Below are 17,879 nucleotides of genomic sequence, written 5' to 3' on the forward strand. Positions count from 1 at the left end.
TTAAATGGTCTTAAGAAGACAGGATGACATTATTTTCAATAAAACATTAAGCCTATGTTTATGTAATATAAATTTCAAGACGCACTTTAAATATTTGTGACGACTAAACAACTATTCTTGTCTTAAATTATATATGTATGTGCATACATTGTTAAATTTAATATTTATTCATTTCTACAGAACTATTCTCTCTTTCTAACTTCATTTGTTGTTTAACGACATCTATCAGATTAATGTTTTCTAGGTGTATAATTCTAATGTTCAAGTCCTACAAATACATGTATGTTTCATGAAATAAATAGTAGTTTGAAAATTGTAACTCAAACTTTTGAAAATTTAATATGTTTAAATACTAATTCTTATAAAATACATGAGATGCATAATATATTTGTATCAAATATTTTCATTTGATGAGTGATCAATTTTTGAAACATTAAATATCCATCACGAATATTGTGTAAATTTCACAATATAGAATCTGCAACGTGAAACATTAGATAGTATAAGTATCTGTACTTCGCCGTGCGTATGTTCCATGTACTGATAACGTATTCAACACTAAAAAAGTTGAAGTTAAAACTCATAGTATTATTATTATAAATTAAAAACAATGGGCTTTATTCGATCTCTATCAACAAGCGAGTATTTTTTATATATATGTGTAATAAACTGTTTTTTTTTATCTACAGTATTAAGTGAAAGTGAACCTATATATGATAGTAGATTTCAAATGATAATGACGTCTATGGTAAATGTTTATAATTCAGTTTATCTATATTAAATAATATGAACTTACACGTATTAATGTTTCTAATAAATACTAGAAACCTGAAGATCCAATGTCACCACAAAACAAGGATAACCTTGGTTTTATACATGCATTTATAGCTTCTTTGTCTGTCATCGTTGTTTCTGAATTGGGCGACAAAACTTTCTTTATCGCTGCTATTATGGCAATGAAACATCCAAGATTGACAGTTTTTATAGGAGCAATTAGTGCACTGGCTTTGATGACTCTCCTTTCAGGTATTGTTGTATGTAAAAGTTTGATTAGACAACTTTTTCTATTATCCAATAATATCTAGGACCTATTCTAAATATGAGTGTGGCATTTGAAAATTGTTACAAAAATTCATATAACAAAATATTCCATGTAATTTTATCTATAGTATACAATGAAGTTTGCATTCTGTTATCCGATATCTGATTACCTGTATAAAAGATACCCAAAACATTTTTACATTTTAGCACATGATCTTGAATCTTGTTACTTCTCTTGTAACTTGAAGTATTATATGGATTTGTAATAAACCCAATTCAATCCTGAACTTAAGTATTTTAATATTATTAATAGATTTTATCTAGATTACAGATTTCATTTATTTTCCAAGCAAAGAAACAAGAAATTTAAATTTAGAGAGCAAATAAATTTTACAATAAGATTTCTATACTCAATCCAGTAATTTTAACATTTTTTACATTTTTGATTGAAATGTGGCAGAATACCATAATATAAAAGCTATATATGGTATAACACATTAACTGGAATTGTTTTTAATAGTATATTCAACAGTATTATAGTATTTATAAAATAATCAAAACATTATATGTATATTATATAATAGTTGTCTTTCTTTCTGATCTTCAGTCATTTTTGGATATGCTGCAACCATAATTCCTAGTGTTTATACATATTACATTTCTACTGCGCTTTTTGCTTTATTTGGTTTGAAAATGCTAAGGGATGGTTATAAGATGTCTGCAACTGAGGCACAAGAAGAATTAGAAGAAGTACAATCTGATTTAAGGAAACGAGAAGATGAGGTATCAATATTAAAAATATAAATAGTTATAAGCAATTTTCATTAGATTTTATAGAATAATTGTTTTGAAACTATTCCTTTAACATTTTTGCAGGAATTAAATAATCTTTAAATATCATCACTTTCAGTATGAAAAGGAAACTGCAAGCACTTTAGTACAAGATCCAGAAACTGGTGTTATAAGAAAAGCAACAAAAATTAGTGCACTGATGCTCCTCTCTAGGATATTCCTTCAAGCATTTACATTAACATTTCTTGCAGAATGGGGTGATCGCTCACAGCTTACAACTATCATACTTGCAGCAAGAGAGGTAACATTTATATTTAATATTTGACTTTATAATATTTATTTTTATAAAATCATGTATAGAATAATGTTGAACCCTAATTATAAAGAAAGAAAAATTTATTATTTCTAGGATGTTTATGGAGTTGTAATAGGTGGAATATTAGGACATTCATTTTGTACAGGATTGGCAGTATTAGGGGGGAGGATGATAGCTCAGAGAATTTCAGTACGAACAGGTAAAGTATACTTTTCTATATTAAAAAATAGATAATATTTCTACTTATATAGATTATATATGTATATGTAAATCATTAAATATTAATGATACTCTATAATGGAATTTAAAAGGAATAACGAATTGGGACTATTTTTATTATTTATAGTGACCATAATTGGTGGATTGGTATTTCTACTATTTGCTTTAACAGCACTTTTTATCAGACCTACGGAAGATGTATGAAAACAGTATACAGTGTTCATATACCTATATGTCATAAAATATATTTTGCTATGAGATAGTGTACATATTTTCCATATTTGTGTACAGATTGTGTGATGAGATAGTAAAAATCATAATATACACTACATTTTTACCTAAAAAGTACTTATGTATATAATTTGTACATTATGCTTGAAATTATATTGATATAAATAATTACTCACGTGAATAAAATTGTTGTAAGATTAAATAATACGACATATCAAGCACTAAACAACAGTGTATAGTGTAAAAATAATAAGTAGTATTATTATAAGCTATTTTATTGAATACTTTAAGTTAGAATATATACACACTCTACTTTCACTACATAAATTTTTCCAGAAATTCTTGTAGATATATTATGTTACTATTATTTTATAATTATTATTATTATCATTATTTCGCTAATACTATGTTCTTTTATTATGAAAAATTAACGTATTAAATCTACATTCGTATACCGAGATTACAAATATGGAGAAACATGCTTCTTATGTGTAGTACGATTAAGTTTTAATTAATTAAATAACAAAGACATGTAATATTTCTTTTATAAATATAGATCAACGATATACATTAATGAGTGGATTTATTTTAAAAGAAATAACGAAATATAAATCGATTCTGTGTAAAATCAGTCTAAAGAGAGCATAATACTAGCTTCTTATAGCTTAATTATCCTTCCCAAATATTGATAAATACGAGTACTATAACATGTTCGCAATTATTTTAAGAGTTGTAACACATAAACTCCTGATAATTAGCATTATAACACATATGTAGTTATTGAGGAAATCAAGACATAAATGCTACAGTTAATGTTGCACTGAATAGCGTAACATTACGTACATTAGGTACGACGATTATTCTTTCTGGTCTATGTACTATTTACTTCATATTGTATTGTGTGTATTATTGGTTCTTAATCCAGTTATTTAAGCACTGCAACCCTGTAAAATAGAATTTATCTGTTCATATAGATAATATACATAATAAAATATATATCATTAATATTTTCTTTATATAAAATTAATTTAAAGACGTAAATCAGAAAGAATATTTTTAGTCGCTTTAATTCCGAATTCTACTTTATGATTCATAATTGTTATATACAATATACAGGATGTATAAAGAAAATATTTAAAAATATATAAACTCGTTGAGAGCTCATTGAGAGGAGTTATCAAAAAACATCAAAATCAATTTTAGTACAAAATGTAATTTTGTATTTACTAGTATTTCGTAATATGAATGAATCTCTTAAAAACACATTAAATGTAAATGAAAGAATTAAGAATTTTTGAAAGTCCAACAAAGAAAAATTTAAAAAAAAACTGTATTGCAACATAAAATTGTAATATTAACAAAGAAACTATTAAAATACTAATATTTATTTTCACTTCTAAAAATATGTTCAATGTGTTCTTTTATTAATCTACATTCACATTTGTGAATCATAAGCCAATATATTTTAAATGTATATTTTAAAGTATTTATATTTTGTATTATTTTTATTCATCGTTATGATTTCATTATATTATTTATTACGAATAAGTAACCTCATAAAAGGATACAAAATTACATTTTAGGCCAAAAAATTCTTTCTTTATATATCTTCCTTAAGTTTCAAAACCATTTTCACTAAACACTTTGTACATTTTATTTTATATTCTTGAAATGCAAGCTAAAATTCTTAATAAATTCTTAAACTATTATTCATATGTAATTCCTTCTTTCTTACTTAGTAAGAATTAATAGGAGTTAATTCATGTTGGACTTGGCTGGTTAGTAGTTCTACATTGTGCTTCAGATGCTCGAAGTTTTTCGAGCCTATGCAATGGATCCATTAGGCTTTTTTCTTCTGAACTAGCGGATTCGGCTATTTCTGGAGCAAATTATTTACGTAAAGTAATAATAAGTAATTTCATTAGTATTTCATATTATAAGTATTTACCTGTTGAGTACTGGTTATTAGTTTGTGTTATAAGATTTTGATTTTTTCGTGCTTGATCAATATCTCTTAATCCTTGTTCTATAAAGTCTTGAAAGAATTGATGAGATTTTACCAAGAAAGGTTGTACATCCGCTTCAGGATATTGAAGTTTAAAATCGTAAAGCTGCATTAAACCCTGTACAAAATAGGTATTCTTATTAAGTATCAAAACATTAGCTACTAGATAATTGAAATATATTACCTAGTTATCCATTAAAAAATAATTATATTATTTATCGATATACATACTTCTTTTGTATGTTCTTTAGATCCAATCTTTTTAAATATTTCGGACAATTGTTGATGCGTAAATTTCGACAAATGTTCTTGAGTTTTTCCTGCACCGCTGGATTTTAGAGCACTTTTGGGGTTGCTATTAATTTCATCTGGCTTAAATGTCTATTAAACATTATTATCAGAAATTAAAATTTTATGTATTTCATAAGATCCAATATCTCATAATATCTAATTTACTAACCGCGATTAGCCTAATAAGATAATTCTGTAATTCTGATTCATTTGTATTGTTTATTCGTGTTAAGTGACTGAGTATGGTACTGCCTTTTACACGTGTCATGCTATGAAGAATTGTTTTAATTGTACGTAATGGAGTATCAGATTTTCGTTTTTTCCACCATACACTTGGATAATCCTGTAAAATATACATATTCAAAAAGAAGAAAATAGAATCTTTATTATAGATGGCACATATAAAATGTTTACAACAAAAAAACTGTTACCTTAAGGAACCGATGTACTTCTAAAAGAATAGTGTCATAATCTAAATCTGCAGCCCAATTAGGGATTGTTTTCACTATTTTCCATAAACACTTCATTACTAGTTCCTCATATTTGGATGGAGCAGTAGATTCAGCACAACCATGAAGTAATTTTATTAAAACACTTCACATTTAAAAAATGAATGAATTAGTTATATTTAATACTTTAATGAGGATATTTTAAATATATGTATAACAATTGTCATCAACGCTATTATCAATGCTAACATACATTACTAAATAAAATTTTTAAGATTATTACCATATGATAGTAGTATGGTTTGAGTTGTCTATTATTTTACAAACAATATTGTTAATAACGCGATAATATGCTTCTGCCTGGTGTAAATGATTTAGTTTGTTCTCTGCTAATAAGCTGATCATTTGATCTACAAGTTCTTTCAGATGTATCAACGGAACGTTCTTTCCAAGAATCCCAGTATCGTAAAACTGTAGATAGTTCCACAATAAATACAATGTATATCGTTACTATCTTATATGTATTAATTGTATAAATGTATTAATTCTTACCGCTAATAAAACCATAAATGTATTTCTAAAACCTTTAGATATATCTGCACCTCCTTGTTGTAAAGGATAAGTTTGCAAAAGTTTTAATTGCATATTTATCGAACCAATAAATTTATCTTCCTTAGATTGTAAACTCAAAATTTGATGAGATTTTATCAGCTACAAAATAATTAAAAATTACAAATATAATATGTATAACTTAATACACAAACATGTATATTCTAAATACGGACATTATCGATGCTGTTCATTGATTGTATTGCAACAGCCAAATCTAAACTAGCCATTGCAAGAATTTTACGTTCAAGACTTTCCTCTTTGCTAGTATTACCAGTTCCCAGCTGCTGCTGCGTCATTGATGCAGATTTTGATACTAATAATTTTGGAGGGGACATAGGAATAACTCTACAAAAATTTTTTTAATTAAAATCTAACATTTTAAACAAGTCACTTTGATAACTTGTATATTAGATCTAACTTTATGCAAAAACATGAAACAAAGAAAATTACGAATTATGCCTTCTATTATTGATAATTAGAAGATGTAACAAGAGATGATAATAATTACTTACGGTACTTTATGTATATTCATCGTGTTTGTTGAGGGATTTTCATTTAAATCTGTTAAATCAATTTCTACCAGAACAGGATTACTATACTTTACAGGTGCATTTAATTCAATTCTTTGTAAAAAGTCCATATCAAGTCCAAATGGACCTGAAACTTTTGGTTGTGCCGAAGTTGGAGAATTTCTAAAAATTAAAATTATGTAAAAATTGTGTAAAATCATATTAATACTACATTTACTGTACTTATTATTACAGTATTCACTACATATAAATCTAATCTATATAGGACATTACTCTTAGATTGTCTTATCACCTTAACAACATTGAACCAGTTTCAAACCACAAAATTTATTCTAATGTATATTATCTTTCATAAAATTGATATGATCATTATGATCAAGAATATGTATATGCACTAGTGATCTCAAATAAACCTATACTACTACGCTGAAAATAAAATAACCAACTAAACATGCGATTGCTTGTTATTTCCCATATACCCGCCACCATACATATACAGCATACTAAAAACAAATCACAAGAAGCACAAACGTTTTAATATCATCTTCATCATGATTTGGAGATGAAATGTTTGAAAGAGGTTCATTAGTTTCATAAGAGTCTGTTGGTACATTTGCAGTCTCTGTTACATGTGGCCTGGAAATATTAAAAGCAGATTCATACAAACAAAAATAATTAATAAAAAAGAAATAATAAAATATAGTTACAAAAAATATATAGTATTAAAGATGTTTTGTTTAATTATATTAGCAAATTTAATATAACATCAAAAGCAATGGTATTAAATATCTGTGATATAATTAATGTCACGACATAAAAATTATAATACATAAAATAAACGCTTTTATATAGAAATGTCGTTAAAGTTTTAATGTGCAGAAATATATATAAAACTATTGCATTACACTTACAGTTCATTAGATTGAGGTGGTACAGGTGGCTGTGGTGATTCAGGTATTTCATCATTTTCTTCTTCATATTCTTCATTAGAACTTTTAACATCTTCATTAGAAGGAATAGGTGTTGCATTTGAAGGTGTTGAAAGTCTATTAGCAGAAGCTAATTTTACTGGGTAATTTTTAGCGGCTCTTTTGATACGCTCATCCAATAATGATTGATCTTTTTCAGATATCTAAAAATCAATAAATTAGTGAAACATCATAATTACGTAGCAATAAATACGTATCAATTATAAAATCATTACCTGACCAATAAGTTTGTATATTCGTTCCCCTTGAAGAAAATATGCTTGAACAATGCAATTTAAAGCAGCATTTCGAACAGAGTTATCACGATCTGCTATTTGTTTAGCAATTTCTTTTAGTGCCACAGATGTAGATGGTTGACAAACTGACAATCCATAATTTTCAATAAGAGAACCAAGTTGATCTAAGCATTCTAAAAACAGAACAATTACTTAGCATTTGCTAATCACGATTTTTATATTTTTAATTACTTTATTTACCTGTTCTCTGCCGAGCATTTTTAGATTTTAAGCCTTCCATTACATAAGAAAATAATTTGCTCACTGGATACACCAATGCTATTTGTTTAAATAATGCACGAACTCCATTACGCACTGCATCTTTTGGATCGCCAATCTGGACAAATATGTGTGTATATATTGATACAAGTAAAATATATGTTGAGAGAAACAACTATTAAAACAACAGTATTACTGATATAGCAAGGTATGAAGTAATTTACTTTGATAATGAGATATGGAATAAACGATGCGGCCTCATTTTCCAACATATGATACTGGTTTTCTATTAATAAATCAAATACCATTCTCAAATATTCTAAACCTTTTAATAGTACTGAAGGATTAGTGTCAAAAAATCGTAGCGTCAACCACTTGAGAATAAGGTCTAAATTCGATACCAATGCTTTACTATTATCAGGCAAATCCTAAAAATAATAAAAATATTAAAATGACAAACATTAAAAACACTACAGTAGAATATTAGTATTTACAAAAATAAATAAATACAAGATTTCGAAATATTAAATGCTTAAAATAATTACCTCGGTTAATGCCTCAATTGCTTTAAGATGATATCGAAAATCAGAATGAAACATATTGGCTAATAAAGTTTTATTTACGTTTGCAGCGGTCATAAGTTCTTTTAAAAGTTCAACGAATTCTTCCCTTGGTGTCGTAAAATTCCATTTTAAGACTTTTAACTTTTGTTCGTCGATCACTCTTTGATGTTTCAAATTATTAGTAGCCAATAAAGGACTTGTATCAACATCATCATCTTTTTTACGAGCACTACCAGGTTTTGATGTTGGTTGTTTTTGATTAGGTTTTACTACTGCTTTTGCAGCTTTCAAAGCTCCAGCACTTTTAACAGTTTTCTGATTTTCCTTTGGTGCTTGTTTTTTCGGTAGAGGTTTTATAGGCAAATTCGGTCGAGATTTATCTAATGCAGTAAGTACTACTGTTCGTGATCCAGGTTTCAGTTTTTCTGTATTTCTAGCCATTACTTCATAAGAAAGATGAATCATAAATCCTAAAACTGCTTCTTGAGCATTTTTCCGCACATCGGAATTACGATCCTCTAAATTATTGTACAAATACGGAAGACATACAAGAAGTTCTTCTTTTGGTATTTGTTTTATAGGAATCAATGATAATTTTTGTGCTAACCAACCCCAAACCTCAGCTCTAAGTAGTGGTGACCCAGATTTCAAAGCATCTCCAATCATTTCACCATCAAAAAATTCTTTATAACCACATTGATCTCCCCATGTATTTATGCAAGAAATAGCTGCAGTTCTAATCCAATTTTTGTTATCACCTAAACATTGTATAAAGCCGGGGAAAAGGACTCGAATATGTTGTTTTGCTGGAGGACCCATTGCAACAGCTAAAGCTTGACATATCCCTAAAGTTGACTGAGCTATTTTACTATTGCTATCAACTAATCGTAGTGCCAAACCTTGTGGTAAATCACCAATAGAACCTTTTATAAATTTTGCCTCAGATATAATGGCATTTATTTTTTGTAAACCTTCATTTCGTACCTAATTTAAACAAAAATTATTTTAAATTATCAAATAATTGCACATCTTAAAGTATAATGCTAACCTTCCAATTTTTATCAGATAGTTCATTAAGAAGACCTTCTGTAATTTGATTACTAATATCAACACGTGGAATAAGATTATTAATATCAGTTTCACTATTACTACTAGATTTTTTGTCTATTTCTACATCTTCATCATCGTCGCTTGTTTTATCCTTTTTGCTCTTTATCCCACGAATTGGGACAGGTGGTGACTCACCATTGTGCTATTAAATAATAATTTATATTAACATAATATTATCATTATTACAAACATAAAGTTCAATTTATATAAAGTATTATCAAAGACATATATTTTGAAACAATAATTTACTACAACAGTACTAAAATTACCTTTTCACATTCTTGTTCAATTTGTTGACGCAAAGCTGGCTTCTCATTCTCAAAAAACATAAGTAGTGGTTTACCCATGAATAAATATAATGTACCTAATAATGTAATAGCTGAAGTACGAACACCAGGATTTGTGGCGGCAACTGCCTTTTTTATATTTTCCATTAAGGATTTAACATTGATACTAAAACATATTTATTATAAGTTATATATGTATACACTAACCACAGTACATTATTTAGAATAGAATGTTATATTAAATAAATTATTACTTACACACATCCAAATTCTATAAGACCCCTACATAATAACGCTAATGTTTCTTGCTGAACTTTAGGATTTTTTTGATTAAAAGCAAATGCTACTATTTCTTGTGCTACATATTCCAAGCTTGTTGCTTCTGCTATTACTAAAAGAGTTTCGCCGGCAAGTGCGCTATTTTTCGCGTCACCTAATTTTTCAGCTATGTCCATGACACAATATTCACAAACAGTACTGGAAAGAAATATAATTATACTACGTATATGACTTACTATATACCTTTAAAATTAAACGTGGGTTATCTTACGTTGAAAACGGAAAATTTTCTGCCAAAAACTTTACTATCTCTAATCGCAATTTTAGAACTTGGAAATTTGTATCTTTGAAACCTGGTTTCTTTGCTAAGGTTCGTACAATCACTTGTATAGATATTTCCATTGGATCTATTTGCTTTACAAACTAAAATAACACATTGTTTGTTACTTAACATCTAGTACAATATTAGTACTTTACTTATAATTAAAAACAGGTTACATATAAATGTTTCAATTACCTCCAAAAGTTGTTCAACTGCAGCTAACCGAGTCTTCCAATTGCTGTCAACAAGACCACTAAGGATATCAGCTGGTAACATTTGAATAGCCATTTCTTCTATCTCTTCGACACTATAATTTTTTTCTATTTGAAGTTTTGTACCAGATGACTTTTTAGAAACAGCTATAATAAATAATAAAGATTAGATAACTAGATCAAGCAACAGTCAAATTACTAGAATAATAAACTTTAGGAATTATGTATGATTACCTAAATTAGTTAAAGAAGCAGATGGTTTCTTAGAAGGAAGCTTTTTAGATGTACTAGTATTAGGTCGTTTTGTGGTTTTCGACTCTAGCTCTTTAGCTTTTGCTGTTGATTCAATTTTACTTGGAGCAGTATTTGGTCTTTCTACTACTTTTGGTGCACTAGGAACTTTAACATGAATTACAGCTTTGTCTGCGCATTCTTTTATCTAGCAAGATGGGAAAAGAGATATATATATAACATTATAATGGATATAATTAACAATTTTTGGCCTTAAATACCTTAGTCATTTTCAAATTATCTATATCCGTAAGAAATGGCATCATAGATTTTTCACCAATTAATTTCATAGCTGTGCCAAGAGCTTCTGCAGAACTATCTCGAACAGTTGGATCTAAAACAAATGATTTTGGTGGTAATAATATTAACAAATGTATGTTAATACATGTATATATATTAGTACATAGTACAATGTATCTCAAAATATACCTGGTTCGTTCAAGGTTTTCAAAAGTACACCAGTATAAGCCTTTAATAGCTTTTTATTTAAAGTTGGTGGTGGAGTATGTGAAAAACATCTTGCTAAATAAGCAGCCGTTTCTGCTTTTACTGCAGGATTTTTGTTCTCCAATGCAGCAAGTGTATCTTCTAGTATAAGATCAATAGAAACCTAATGTATGCATAAAACATTATTTGCATATTATTTTTTTATAAATTTTATTATATATTATCTAAACATTGGATTAAATCTACAGTAAAAGATAGTTAACAATTATTTATACTTCACTTATACTTACACTAAGAAAAATAGCATCTGCAGCTTCTCTAAGTGCTTGCACAACGTTTTGCTTCTTTTCACGAAACTTTTCCAAAATTGATGACAAACACGCAGTTGCATAAGGTTGAAATCGTTTTTTTAGACCACCTGCTAATCCTGCCAAACATTTTCCAGCCAATGCAACCACTAATACGTTAGTATCTTTGGATATGATCTGTTTATAATATTTAAAAAATGAATAAAATAAAAATGATTGAAATATATAGTAGCAGAGAGACTCATACCTTTTTCAAAGCTCTTACAACATCTCCATAATCACCATTTTCCAATTTAGGATTTTTTACGAGAGCATCTAATGCTTCTAAGGCTTCTTTCCGTTCTTGCCATTTTTTAGCTTCAAGCTTTTCATAAAAATCTTTTGGAAGTTTAGAAAGTATATCAACAGGTTCCAACAATTCATAAGGATCAATGTCAGGAGCAGAAACGCTATCACCATCATCTTTCCCCTCTTAAATATAATACAAATCTTTTATTAAGAATGGGAACAGCAAAATTACAATATATAATTTTAAAACCATTTACCTTCACCAATATCACTTGTAGAATCTGTAATACATATCGCCTTAGGCTTTTGCGATTTCAAAAATCGAGTAGGAACAACTTTTTCTTCTTTTAAATTATTAAACTCTGCCTCCAATTCCGTAATTTGTACTGGTTTTAATGTATTCAACTGTTGTTTTAAAGGAGCTCCTATCCATCTAGATATTGCAAAATAAAATTAGAAATAGAATTTTTGTTAAAACATTTTCATTATACATTAACATGTAATATTCATATAAATAAAATTAAGACAATACCTGTAAATTTCAATAACCATGAATTTTCCTTCATCTCTGACAGTTTTGTCTCTATCTTCAAGAAAACCAGGAATCTTCTTCATTAAAGGCTTTATATTAATTACTTTTGGTCCAAATTGTCTACAAGTTTAAGAAACTAGTAGTTACATACTGAGATAATAATATATATCGAACAACAATTTTCTTGACACCTGGCTATTACAGTCAATATATACAATAATATGTAATATAAATAATATGTAATTACCTTAAAGCCAATGTTAAAGTAGAAATACATGCAGCAACAATTTTTGGATTTTTTGCTTCTGTTCCTTTTAATAACTCTTCCTGAACAGCTTCATGTTTTTCGATTTCTATATACATCAGTGTTATTTGTACTGCTAACTCTTTTGTTTTAGCTTTAGGTGCAGCAATACATTTAGTAACTATTCCATTCATAACTTCACCAACAGTTCTATAAAATTACAAATATGTAATTTTGTTAAAAGTTTATCAATATATGTTAGAAAAACATACATTACACATATTAATAAACTTTATCACCATAAAGATAATAGTAAATTATTTTAATAGATTAATATATTTATTATAATACACAATACTCACTTCCCTGCTACCGCAGCATTTTCTATGAAAGCTAATGCTGCTTCCAGTCCTTTTTCTTGAGCAACTGCATTACTGTCTACCACAAACTTTTTAATAAATCCTAAAAACTTGTTCCACTCTGGAGATTTTTCATCATCGATACATTGGAATGTATTTACACATTCTTTATATCCATGCAAACGAGCTCTCCATAACTAAATAATATTAATGAGTAGAAATATTTAAAAAGTCATATTTTTTAAACTAAATGTTAAAGCTTATAACAAGAAAGGAACATATATATATATTACCTTATGCACACATCTTTCTTCTAGTGGTAATTTGATATATTCTGTGTCTTGTTCCATGTTTCAAAATCTATAAAGATAATAATTAAAATGTTCTAATTTTTGTTTCATGCTATATTTATTTCTATTTTACTAAACATATGGTTTACCAAAAACTTTAATAACAAGGTCTAATTCCCAATAAGTATTGCATTATCTTCTTTTACAAAGGAGTTCTTTATAAACTGAATATAACTGTATCCACAATTTATAGAAAATATGTAGCACATTAGACCATATTTTGATTAAGTATGACATTTAATTACAGAAACCAGAGCAAAATATATATTATGAATATGAATATAATCAATATGTGAAACATTAAATTTTTTAATTTATGAGATATGAAATACATTCATATGTTCATTGGAAGCTGCAATTTTTGCTAACATTTACATAATTTTCGAAGATATTTTATTTCTAGTTATGAGTAGAAGAATAAATTTTTAAAATAAACATGTAATAATAAAAATATAAACTAGGTGGATTGAATTTTCAAATCTTAAAAGTAACATATGAAATAAAAGATTAGAAGTTATAATTCTCTAGTTGTAATTATAATTGGTATAAAAATAATGTATATTAAATGATTTGTAGAAAAATTAAAATTATAATTTGAAGATGACATTTATTACATATAAATTTATTGCACAATGATGTATTTTAGTACTAACGATTTACGTGTTTCGTATATAACGAAGTAAATATTAATTTCTCACTACGTGCGTTTTTTGATAGAAGAAACAAAACAATACAACAAATGTTGTACTATGACAGGAGAGATTTCAGATATCAGGACATAATACTCGTAAGGATTCGTCATTAAAAATTCGAACCTACCTTACAAAACGAAGATATAGGAGAATATCTTTTGACAGGAGAATCAACGTTCTTAGAAAAATCGTCGATTCAGTTTATTCGAAATATTCACGTAACCAGACTGTAAGGCCTATGATGACCTTTCAGCGGCTGTTGAGTCTTTTACATTTAATTTTCAAATATAAATTCTCTGTTCTGTACAACCGTCAAGCTGAACGCAAACAAAAAGACAACTATGTATATCTTTCGAAACTATGAATTTCTGAACCCGGTCAATGTTGCAGTTTACTACTTCTGTCGATAGATGGTACTAAAAGCCAATTTCTTTTGTTCTCAATCTTACGTTTCATTTCATTAACTTCATTTACTCATTTCAAAAAATTTTCATAACTTTATGTATTCATTTTTATCTCTAATTGATGTATCTTTACATAATATTATTTTACTTTATTAAAACCAATTATTAATATTTGAATATTTCTGTTCATAATTTAAAAGTTTATAGAACAGCTGTTCTTAAACATTTTCCATTTGCGATGCCATCTTGCCCGGGAAAATTTTACATAACTCCGGTTATATACATAAAAAAGTGCATAAAATAAATATACAAACAAAACGTTAATCGGTAATAAATAAAAGAAGTTTAATTCTAAACAATTCTTTATTATATATAATTATATATAATTTTCAAACCTAAAGCATATTGATGACATAAATATGCTTGTTTATTTTTTGTATAAAGAATTAAATTTTGACTGTATATTTGAAATAACACAGTACCTTTGACGTTTTTCAGAGTTTATCAATATTGTAATTTTACAATCGTCAATGATGAAGATGACGTTTTGTAATAGATATGTAGTATAAAATCTTATAAGTGTGTTTGAGACTATTTTAGAAGTTGTTGGAAATTTTGTCTTAAATCCAAGCAAAAACCGGTTTGAACGATATTTTAAAATGCTTAGTGAATTCTTTGTGATCCTTTAATAACAAATGATTGACATTTTTTATTTCAGCTACTCCGAGATTATTTACAATGGTGCGATTGCGTTTCTGCAGAAGTTTCAAAACTTTGCTTTACAACTAAAAAAAAACATGTATGTATTTTTATAATTATGCTTTATTAATAAAATATATATCAAAAATATAACAATACAAAAAATAAAAACTACTATTTGTATTTCTTCATTTTATGATATCTTGAAAAACAATCCCCAAGGTGCATTCTTGGTTTATCAGGACAAGTATTGCAGTATTCACTTGTTTCATGTCTTTCACCTTTCTTTTGTCTGTTGGAGCAAACAATACAATCTCTTTTTTTACCTCTACGCATTTCATGAAGTTTCCCGTTTAATCTAATTTCGGAAGACGATGTAGAAGCTCTAGATCTTTCTTGTCGAAAATTATTAATCAATTGGTCAACTAATAGTTTAACATATTTCAAATGTGTTAATGGTTTCTCATTTTGTTTTTTTTTCATAATTTTATATATGATATATGAATTAATTACACACACCTCCATGCCCCAAAAAAACATTTTTCTCCACCACTTAAGAGACTTTCTCAAGAAACAATAAGTAGATGTGTATTGATTAGTTCGATCTATGCTGCTCATAGAATTTGTGTAGCTGACAACTAAATTAGGCTTTCTAATGTTTACTTCTTTACCTCCTTGTAGAATTCTTTTTGAATCTATCATTCCAGCATCATTCCAAGTACTCAAGAGTGACATAATTCTCTTGTCTTTCCAGGCTAAGAACATGATTTTTCTTTTTTTATAAACAAAAATCTTCTTATCTGAAAACTTTGACTTTTTAATAAACATCGGAATATCTTTCCTATTAGCTTTTATGGTACCAGTCAAGTAACATTTTACTTTCATTAATTCTTCTGCCAAAGGTATACTGGTATAATATCTATCAGTAAACATATGATAACCCTGTGCCTCTGGAATTTTATCTAACAACTTTTGATATAAATGCAATGGAATTCTAGTGCTAACTGGTAAATCTGGACGAATAAGATTTCCTGATGTAATACTCCCATAATAAGGTAAGATAGTATAGATATAACCAGTTTCAGAATCCACCATCGCATATATTCTTATACTCCACTTTGTTGGCTTAATAGGGTTATAGGTAATAAATGAAATTTTCCCTTTAAATGTTACTATTGATTCGTGTAAACAAATATTTTGACCAGGTATAAAGTGTTCAGAAAATTTTGAATCTATATAGTCTAAAAAAATGCTGGCTTGTTGTATATGTGTTTTAAGATTTTTGCTCCCTGAGTCAGGTGTTTTTAAATGAAGCATCCAAAATATTTGATTGAATCGAGCTCTTGTAAATATATCCGAAAAAAAAGGGATTCTACTGTTATGTTTAGTCGACCAATATTCTTGCATGTTAGAAATAGGCATTGTACCCATATTTAGGATGACTCCAATGAAAGCCCAGAATTCATCTTCATTTACATCATGCCATGTTTGCCATATAGAGTCTTTAGTTAGATTCTTTGAATTCAACACAGATTTTGCATAGTTATTTGTTTCCTTTATTATTTCATCAACAAGTGGTTTTGTGAAAAATAGTTTGAAAAACTGAATAGGTTCAAAAATATTAGAAGAAATTTGTGGTCCTATCGATTTTGGTCCTATTGAATAATTTACTCTTGTGGGCCTGTACCCATCCTCTGTAATACTAATCCAATTATCCTCTTCCGTGGTGGGGCTTACGGTATCATCGGTATCTGATTCAATAAGCCGAGCTTTCCGACTTCGATTAATTATATCACTGCTGTCACTATCGCTCTCGGTGTCACTATATCTACTTTCATTTATACTATTAATTTCAGCCAAATCGTCACTATAAAACCTAAGTTCGAATTCCTCTTCGCTTTCCGAAAATTCATTTTTTTTCATTTTCAGAGTAAATAAAAAAAAAGATTATAATAATTTTAACGTACAATTATACATGGAATGTAACAGTACAGATCTTTAAGGAAAAATGAAGAATATTTTAATTTAAATGTAAAAATAAACTACACGGATTACTTGAACCTTTCTTATTCATTGTTAATGTGTGGAATAAACTATTGCTTTTATGTTGCCGCAACAGCGACAATGAAGTTGTTAGTTCCACTTACAATATCGCTACGACAGCGACAACGGATTGCAAAGGGTTAAAAAATATATATTCCTCATATAAATATATTTTTCAAAACATTAATATATCTTCAATTTTATCTAACAGTATTAACTTCGAAACTTATTTGTTAATAATACAACAATTATTAGATTTTAGTAATATATATTAAAGTTATATTTTTTACCATTCTTTATGTTTACTTGTACAGATAAAAGAAAATAGAACATTTTTATATCTTTATTCACTTATTACTAACAATACTTACCTATACAGAAAATAAAATACTGTACAAATATTTTGTTAATTTATACAAATTTTTCATTTGCGAGATTTAAGATATATCATCTTCAGAAAGATTTCAGAAAAGTTCTATA

At 27.7% G+C, this 17,879-nt stretch overlaps 2 protein-coding genes across 3 annotated transcripts; one reads left to right on the top strand and one right to left on the bottom strand.

Annotated features, from left to right (window-relative positions):
• Positions 1-284: 284 nt before the first annotated feature.
• On the top strand, positions 285-2,785 carry LOC139985726 (putative divalent cation/proton antiporter TMEM165). The gene is made up of 6 exons (XM_072000378.1): positions 285-748; positions 825-1,026; positions 1,649-1,824; positions 1,952-2,134; positions 2,243-2,348; positions 2,496-2,785. The coding sequence occupies exons 1-6, from the start codon at positions 611-613 to the stop codon at positions 2,570-2,572; spliced, it is 882 nt and encodes a 293-aa protein (XP_071856479.1). The 5' UTR covers positions 285-610; the 3' UTR covers positions 2,573-2,785.
• A 380-nt stretch (positions 2,786-3,165) lies between these two features.
• On the bottom strand, positions 3,166-14,615 carry Msps (msps cytoskeleton-associated protein 5). 2 transcript variants are annotated; one of them, XM_072000372.1, is made up of 32 exons: positions 14,381-14,615; positions 13,505-13,571; positions 13,215-13,408; positions 12,856-13,062; positions 12,609-12,728; positions 12,334-12,509; positions 12,036-12,259; positions 11,771-11,965; positions 11,463-11,643; positions 11,255-11,367; positions 10,977-11,181; positions 10,726-10,889; positions 10,480-10,631; positions 10,188-10,406; positions 9,912-10,095; positions 9,581-9,784; positions 8,515-9,516; positions 8,194-8,397; positions 7,952-8,087; positions 7,691-7,884; positions 7,398-7,618; positions 7,018-7,122; positions 6,469-6,648; positions 6,130-6,301; positions 5,897-6,055; positions 5,628-5,815; positions 5,327-5,489; positions 5,065-5,238; positions 4,836-4,985; positions 4,548-4,722; positions 4,335-4,478; positions 3,166-3,543 (listed from the first exon to the last, which is right to left on the bottom strand). In XM_072000372.1, the coding sequence occupies exons 2-31, from the start codon at positions 13,559-13,561 to the stop codon at positions 4,360-4,362; spliced, it is 5,937 nt and encodes a 1,978-aa protein (XP_071856473.1). In that variant the 5' UTR covers positions 13,562-13,571; positions 14,381-14,615; the 3' UTR covers positions 3,166-3,543; positions 4,335-4,359. The 2 variants fall into 2 exon arrangements, with proteins under 2 accessions (XP_071856473.1, XP_071856474.1); XM_072000373.1 differs by lacking the exon at positions 7,018-7,122 and having other exon boundaries at positions 14,381-14,614.
• Positions 14,616-17,879: the final 3,264 nt, after the last annotated feature.

The sequence above is a fragment of the Bombus fervidus genome, chromosome 3 (genome assembly GCF_041682495.2).
Source record: "Bombus fervidus isolate BK054 chromosome 3, iyBomFerv1, whole genome shotgun sequence".
NCBI classification, from domain to species: Eukaryota; Metazoa; Arthropoda; class Insecta; order Hymenoptera; family Apidae; genus Bombus; species Bombus fervidus.

Bases quoted from the DNA above. Each gene is read 5' to 3' on its own strand.
- LOC139985726 (XM_072000378.1), top strand. From the start codon at position 611: ATGGGCTTTATTCGATCTCTATCAACAAGCGAGTATTTTTTATATATA. The intron at 1,027-1,648 runs GTATTGTTGTAT...TCTGATCTTCAG, and splicing joins TTTGATGACTCTCCTTTCAG to TCATTTTTGGATATGCTGCA. The intron at 2,135-2,242 runs GTAACATTTATA...TATTATTTCTAG, and splicing joins TCATACTTGCAGCAAGAGAG to GATGTTTATGGAGTTGTAAT.
- Msps (XM_072000372.1), bottom strand. From the start codon at position 13,561: ATGGAACAAGACACAGAATATATCAAATTACCACTAGAAGAAAGATGT. The intron at 13,063-13,214 runs GTGAGTATTGTG...GTAATTTTATAG, and splicing joins AATGCTGCGGTAGCAGGGAA to AACTGTTGGTGAAGTTATGA. The intron at 6,649-7,017 runs GTTTGTGCTTCT...TTTAATTTTTAG, and splicing joins GATGAAGATGATATTAAAAC to AAATTCTCCAACTTCGGCAC.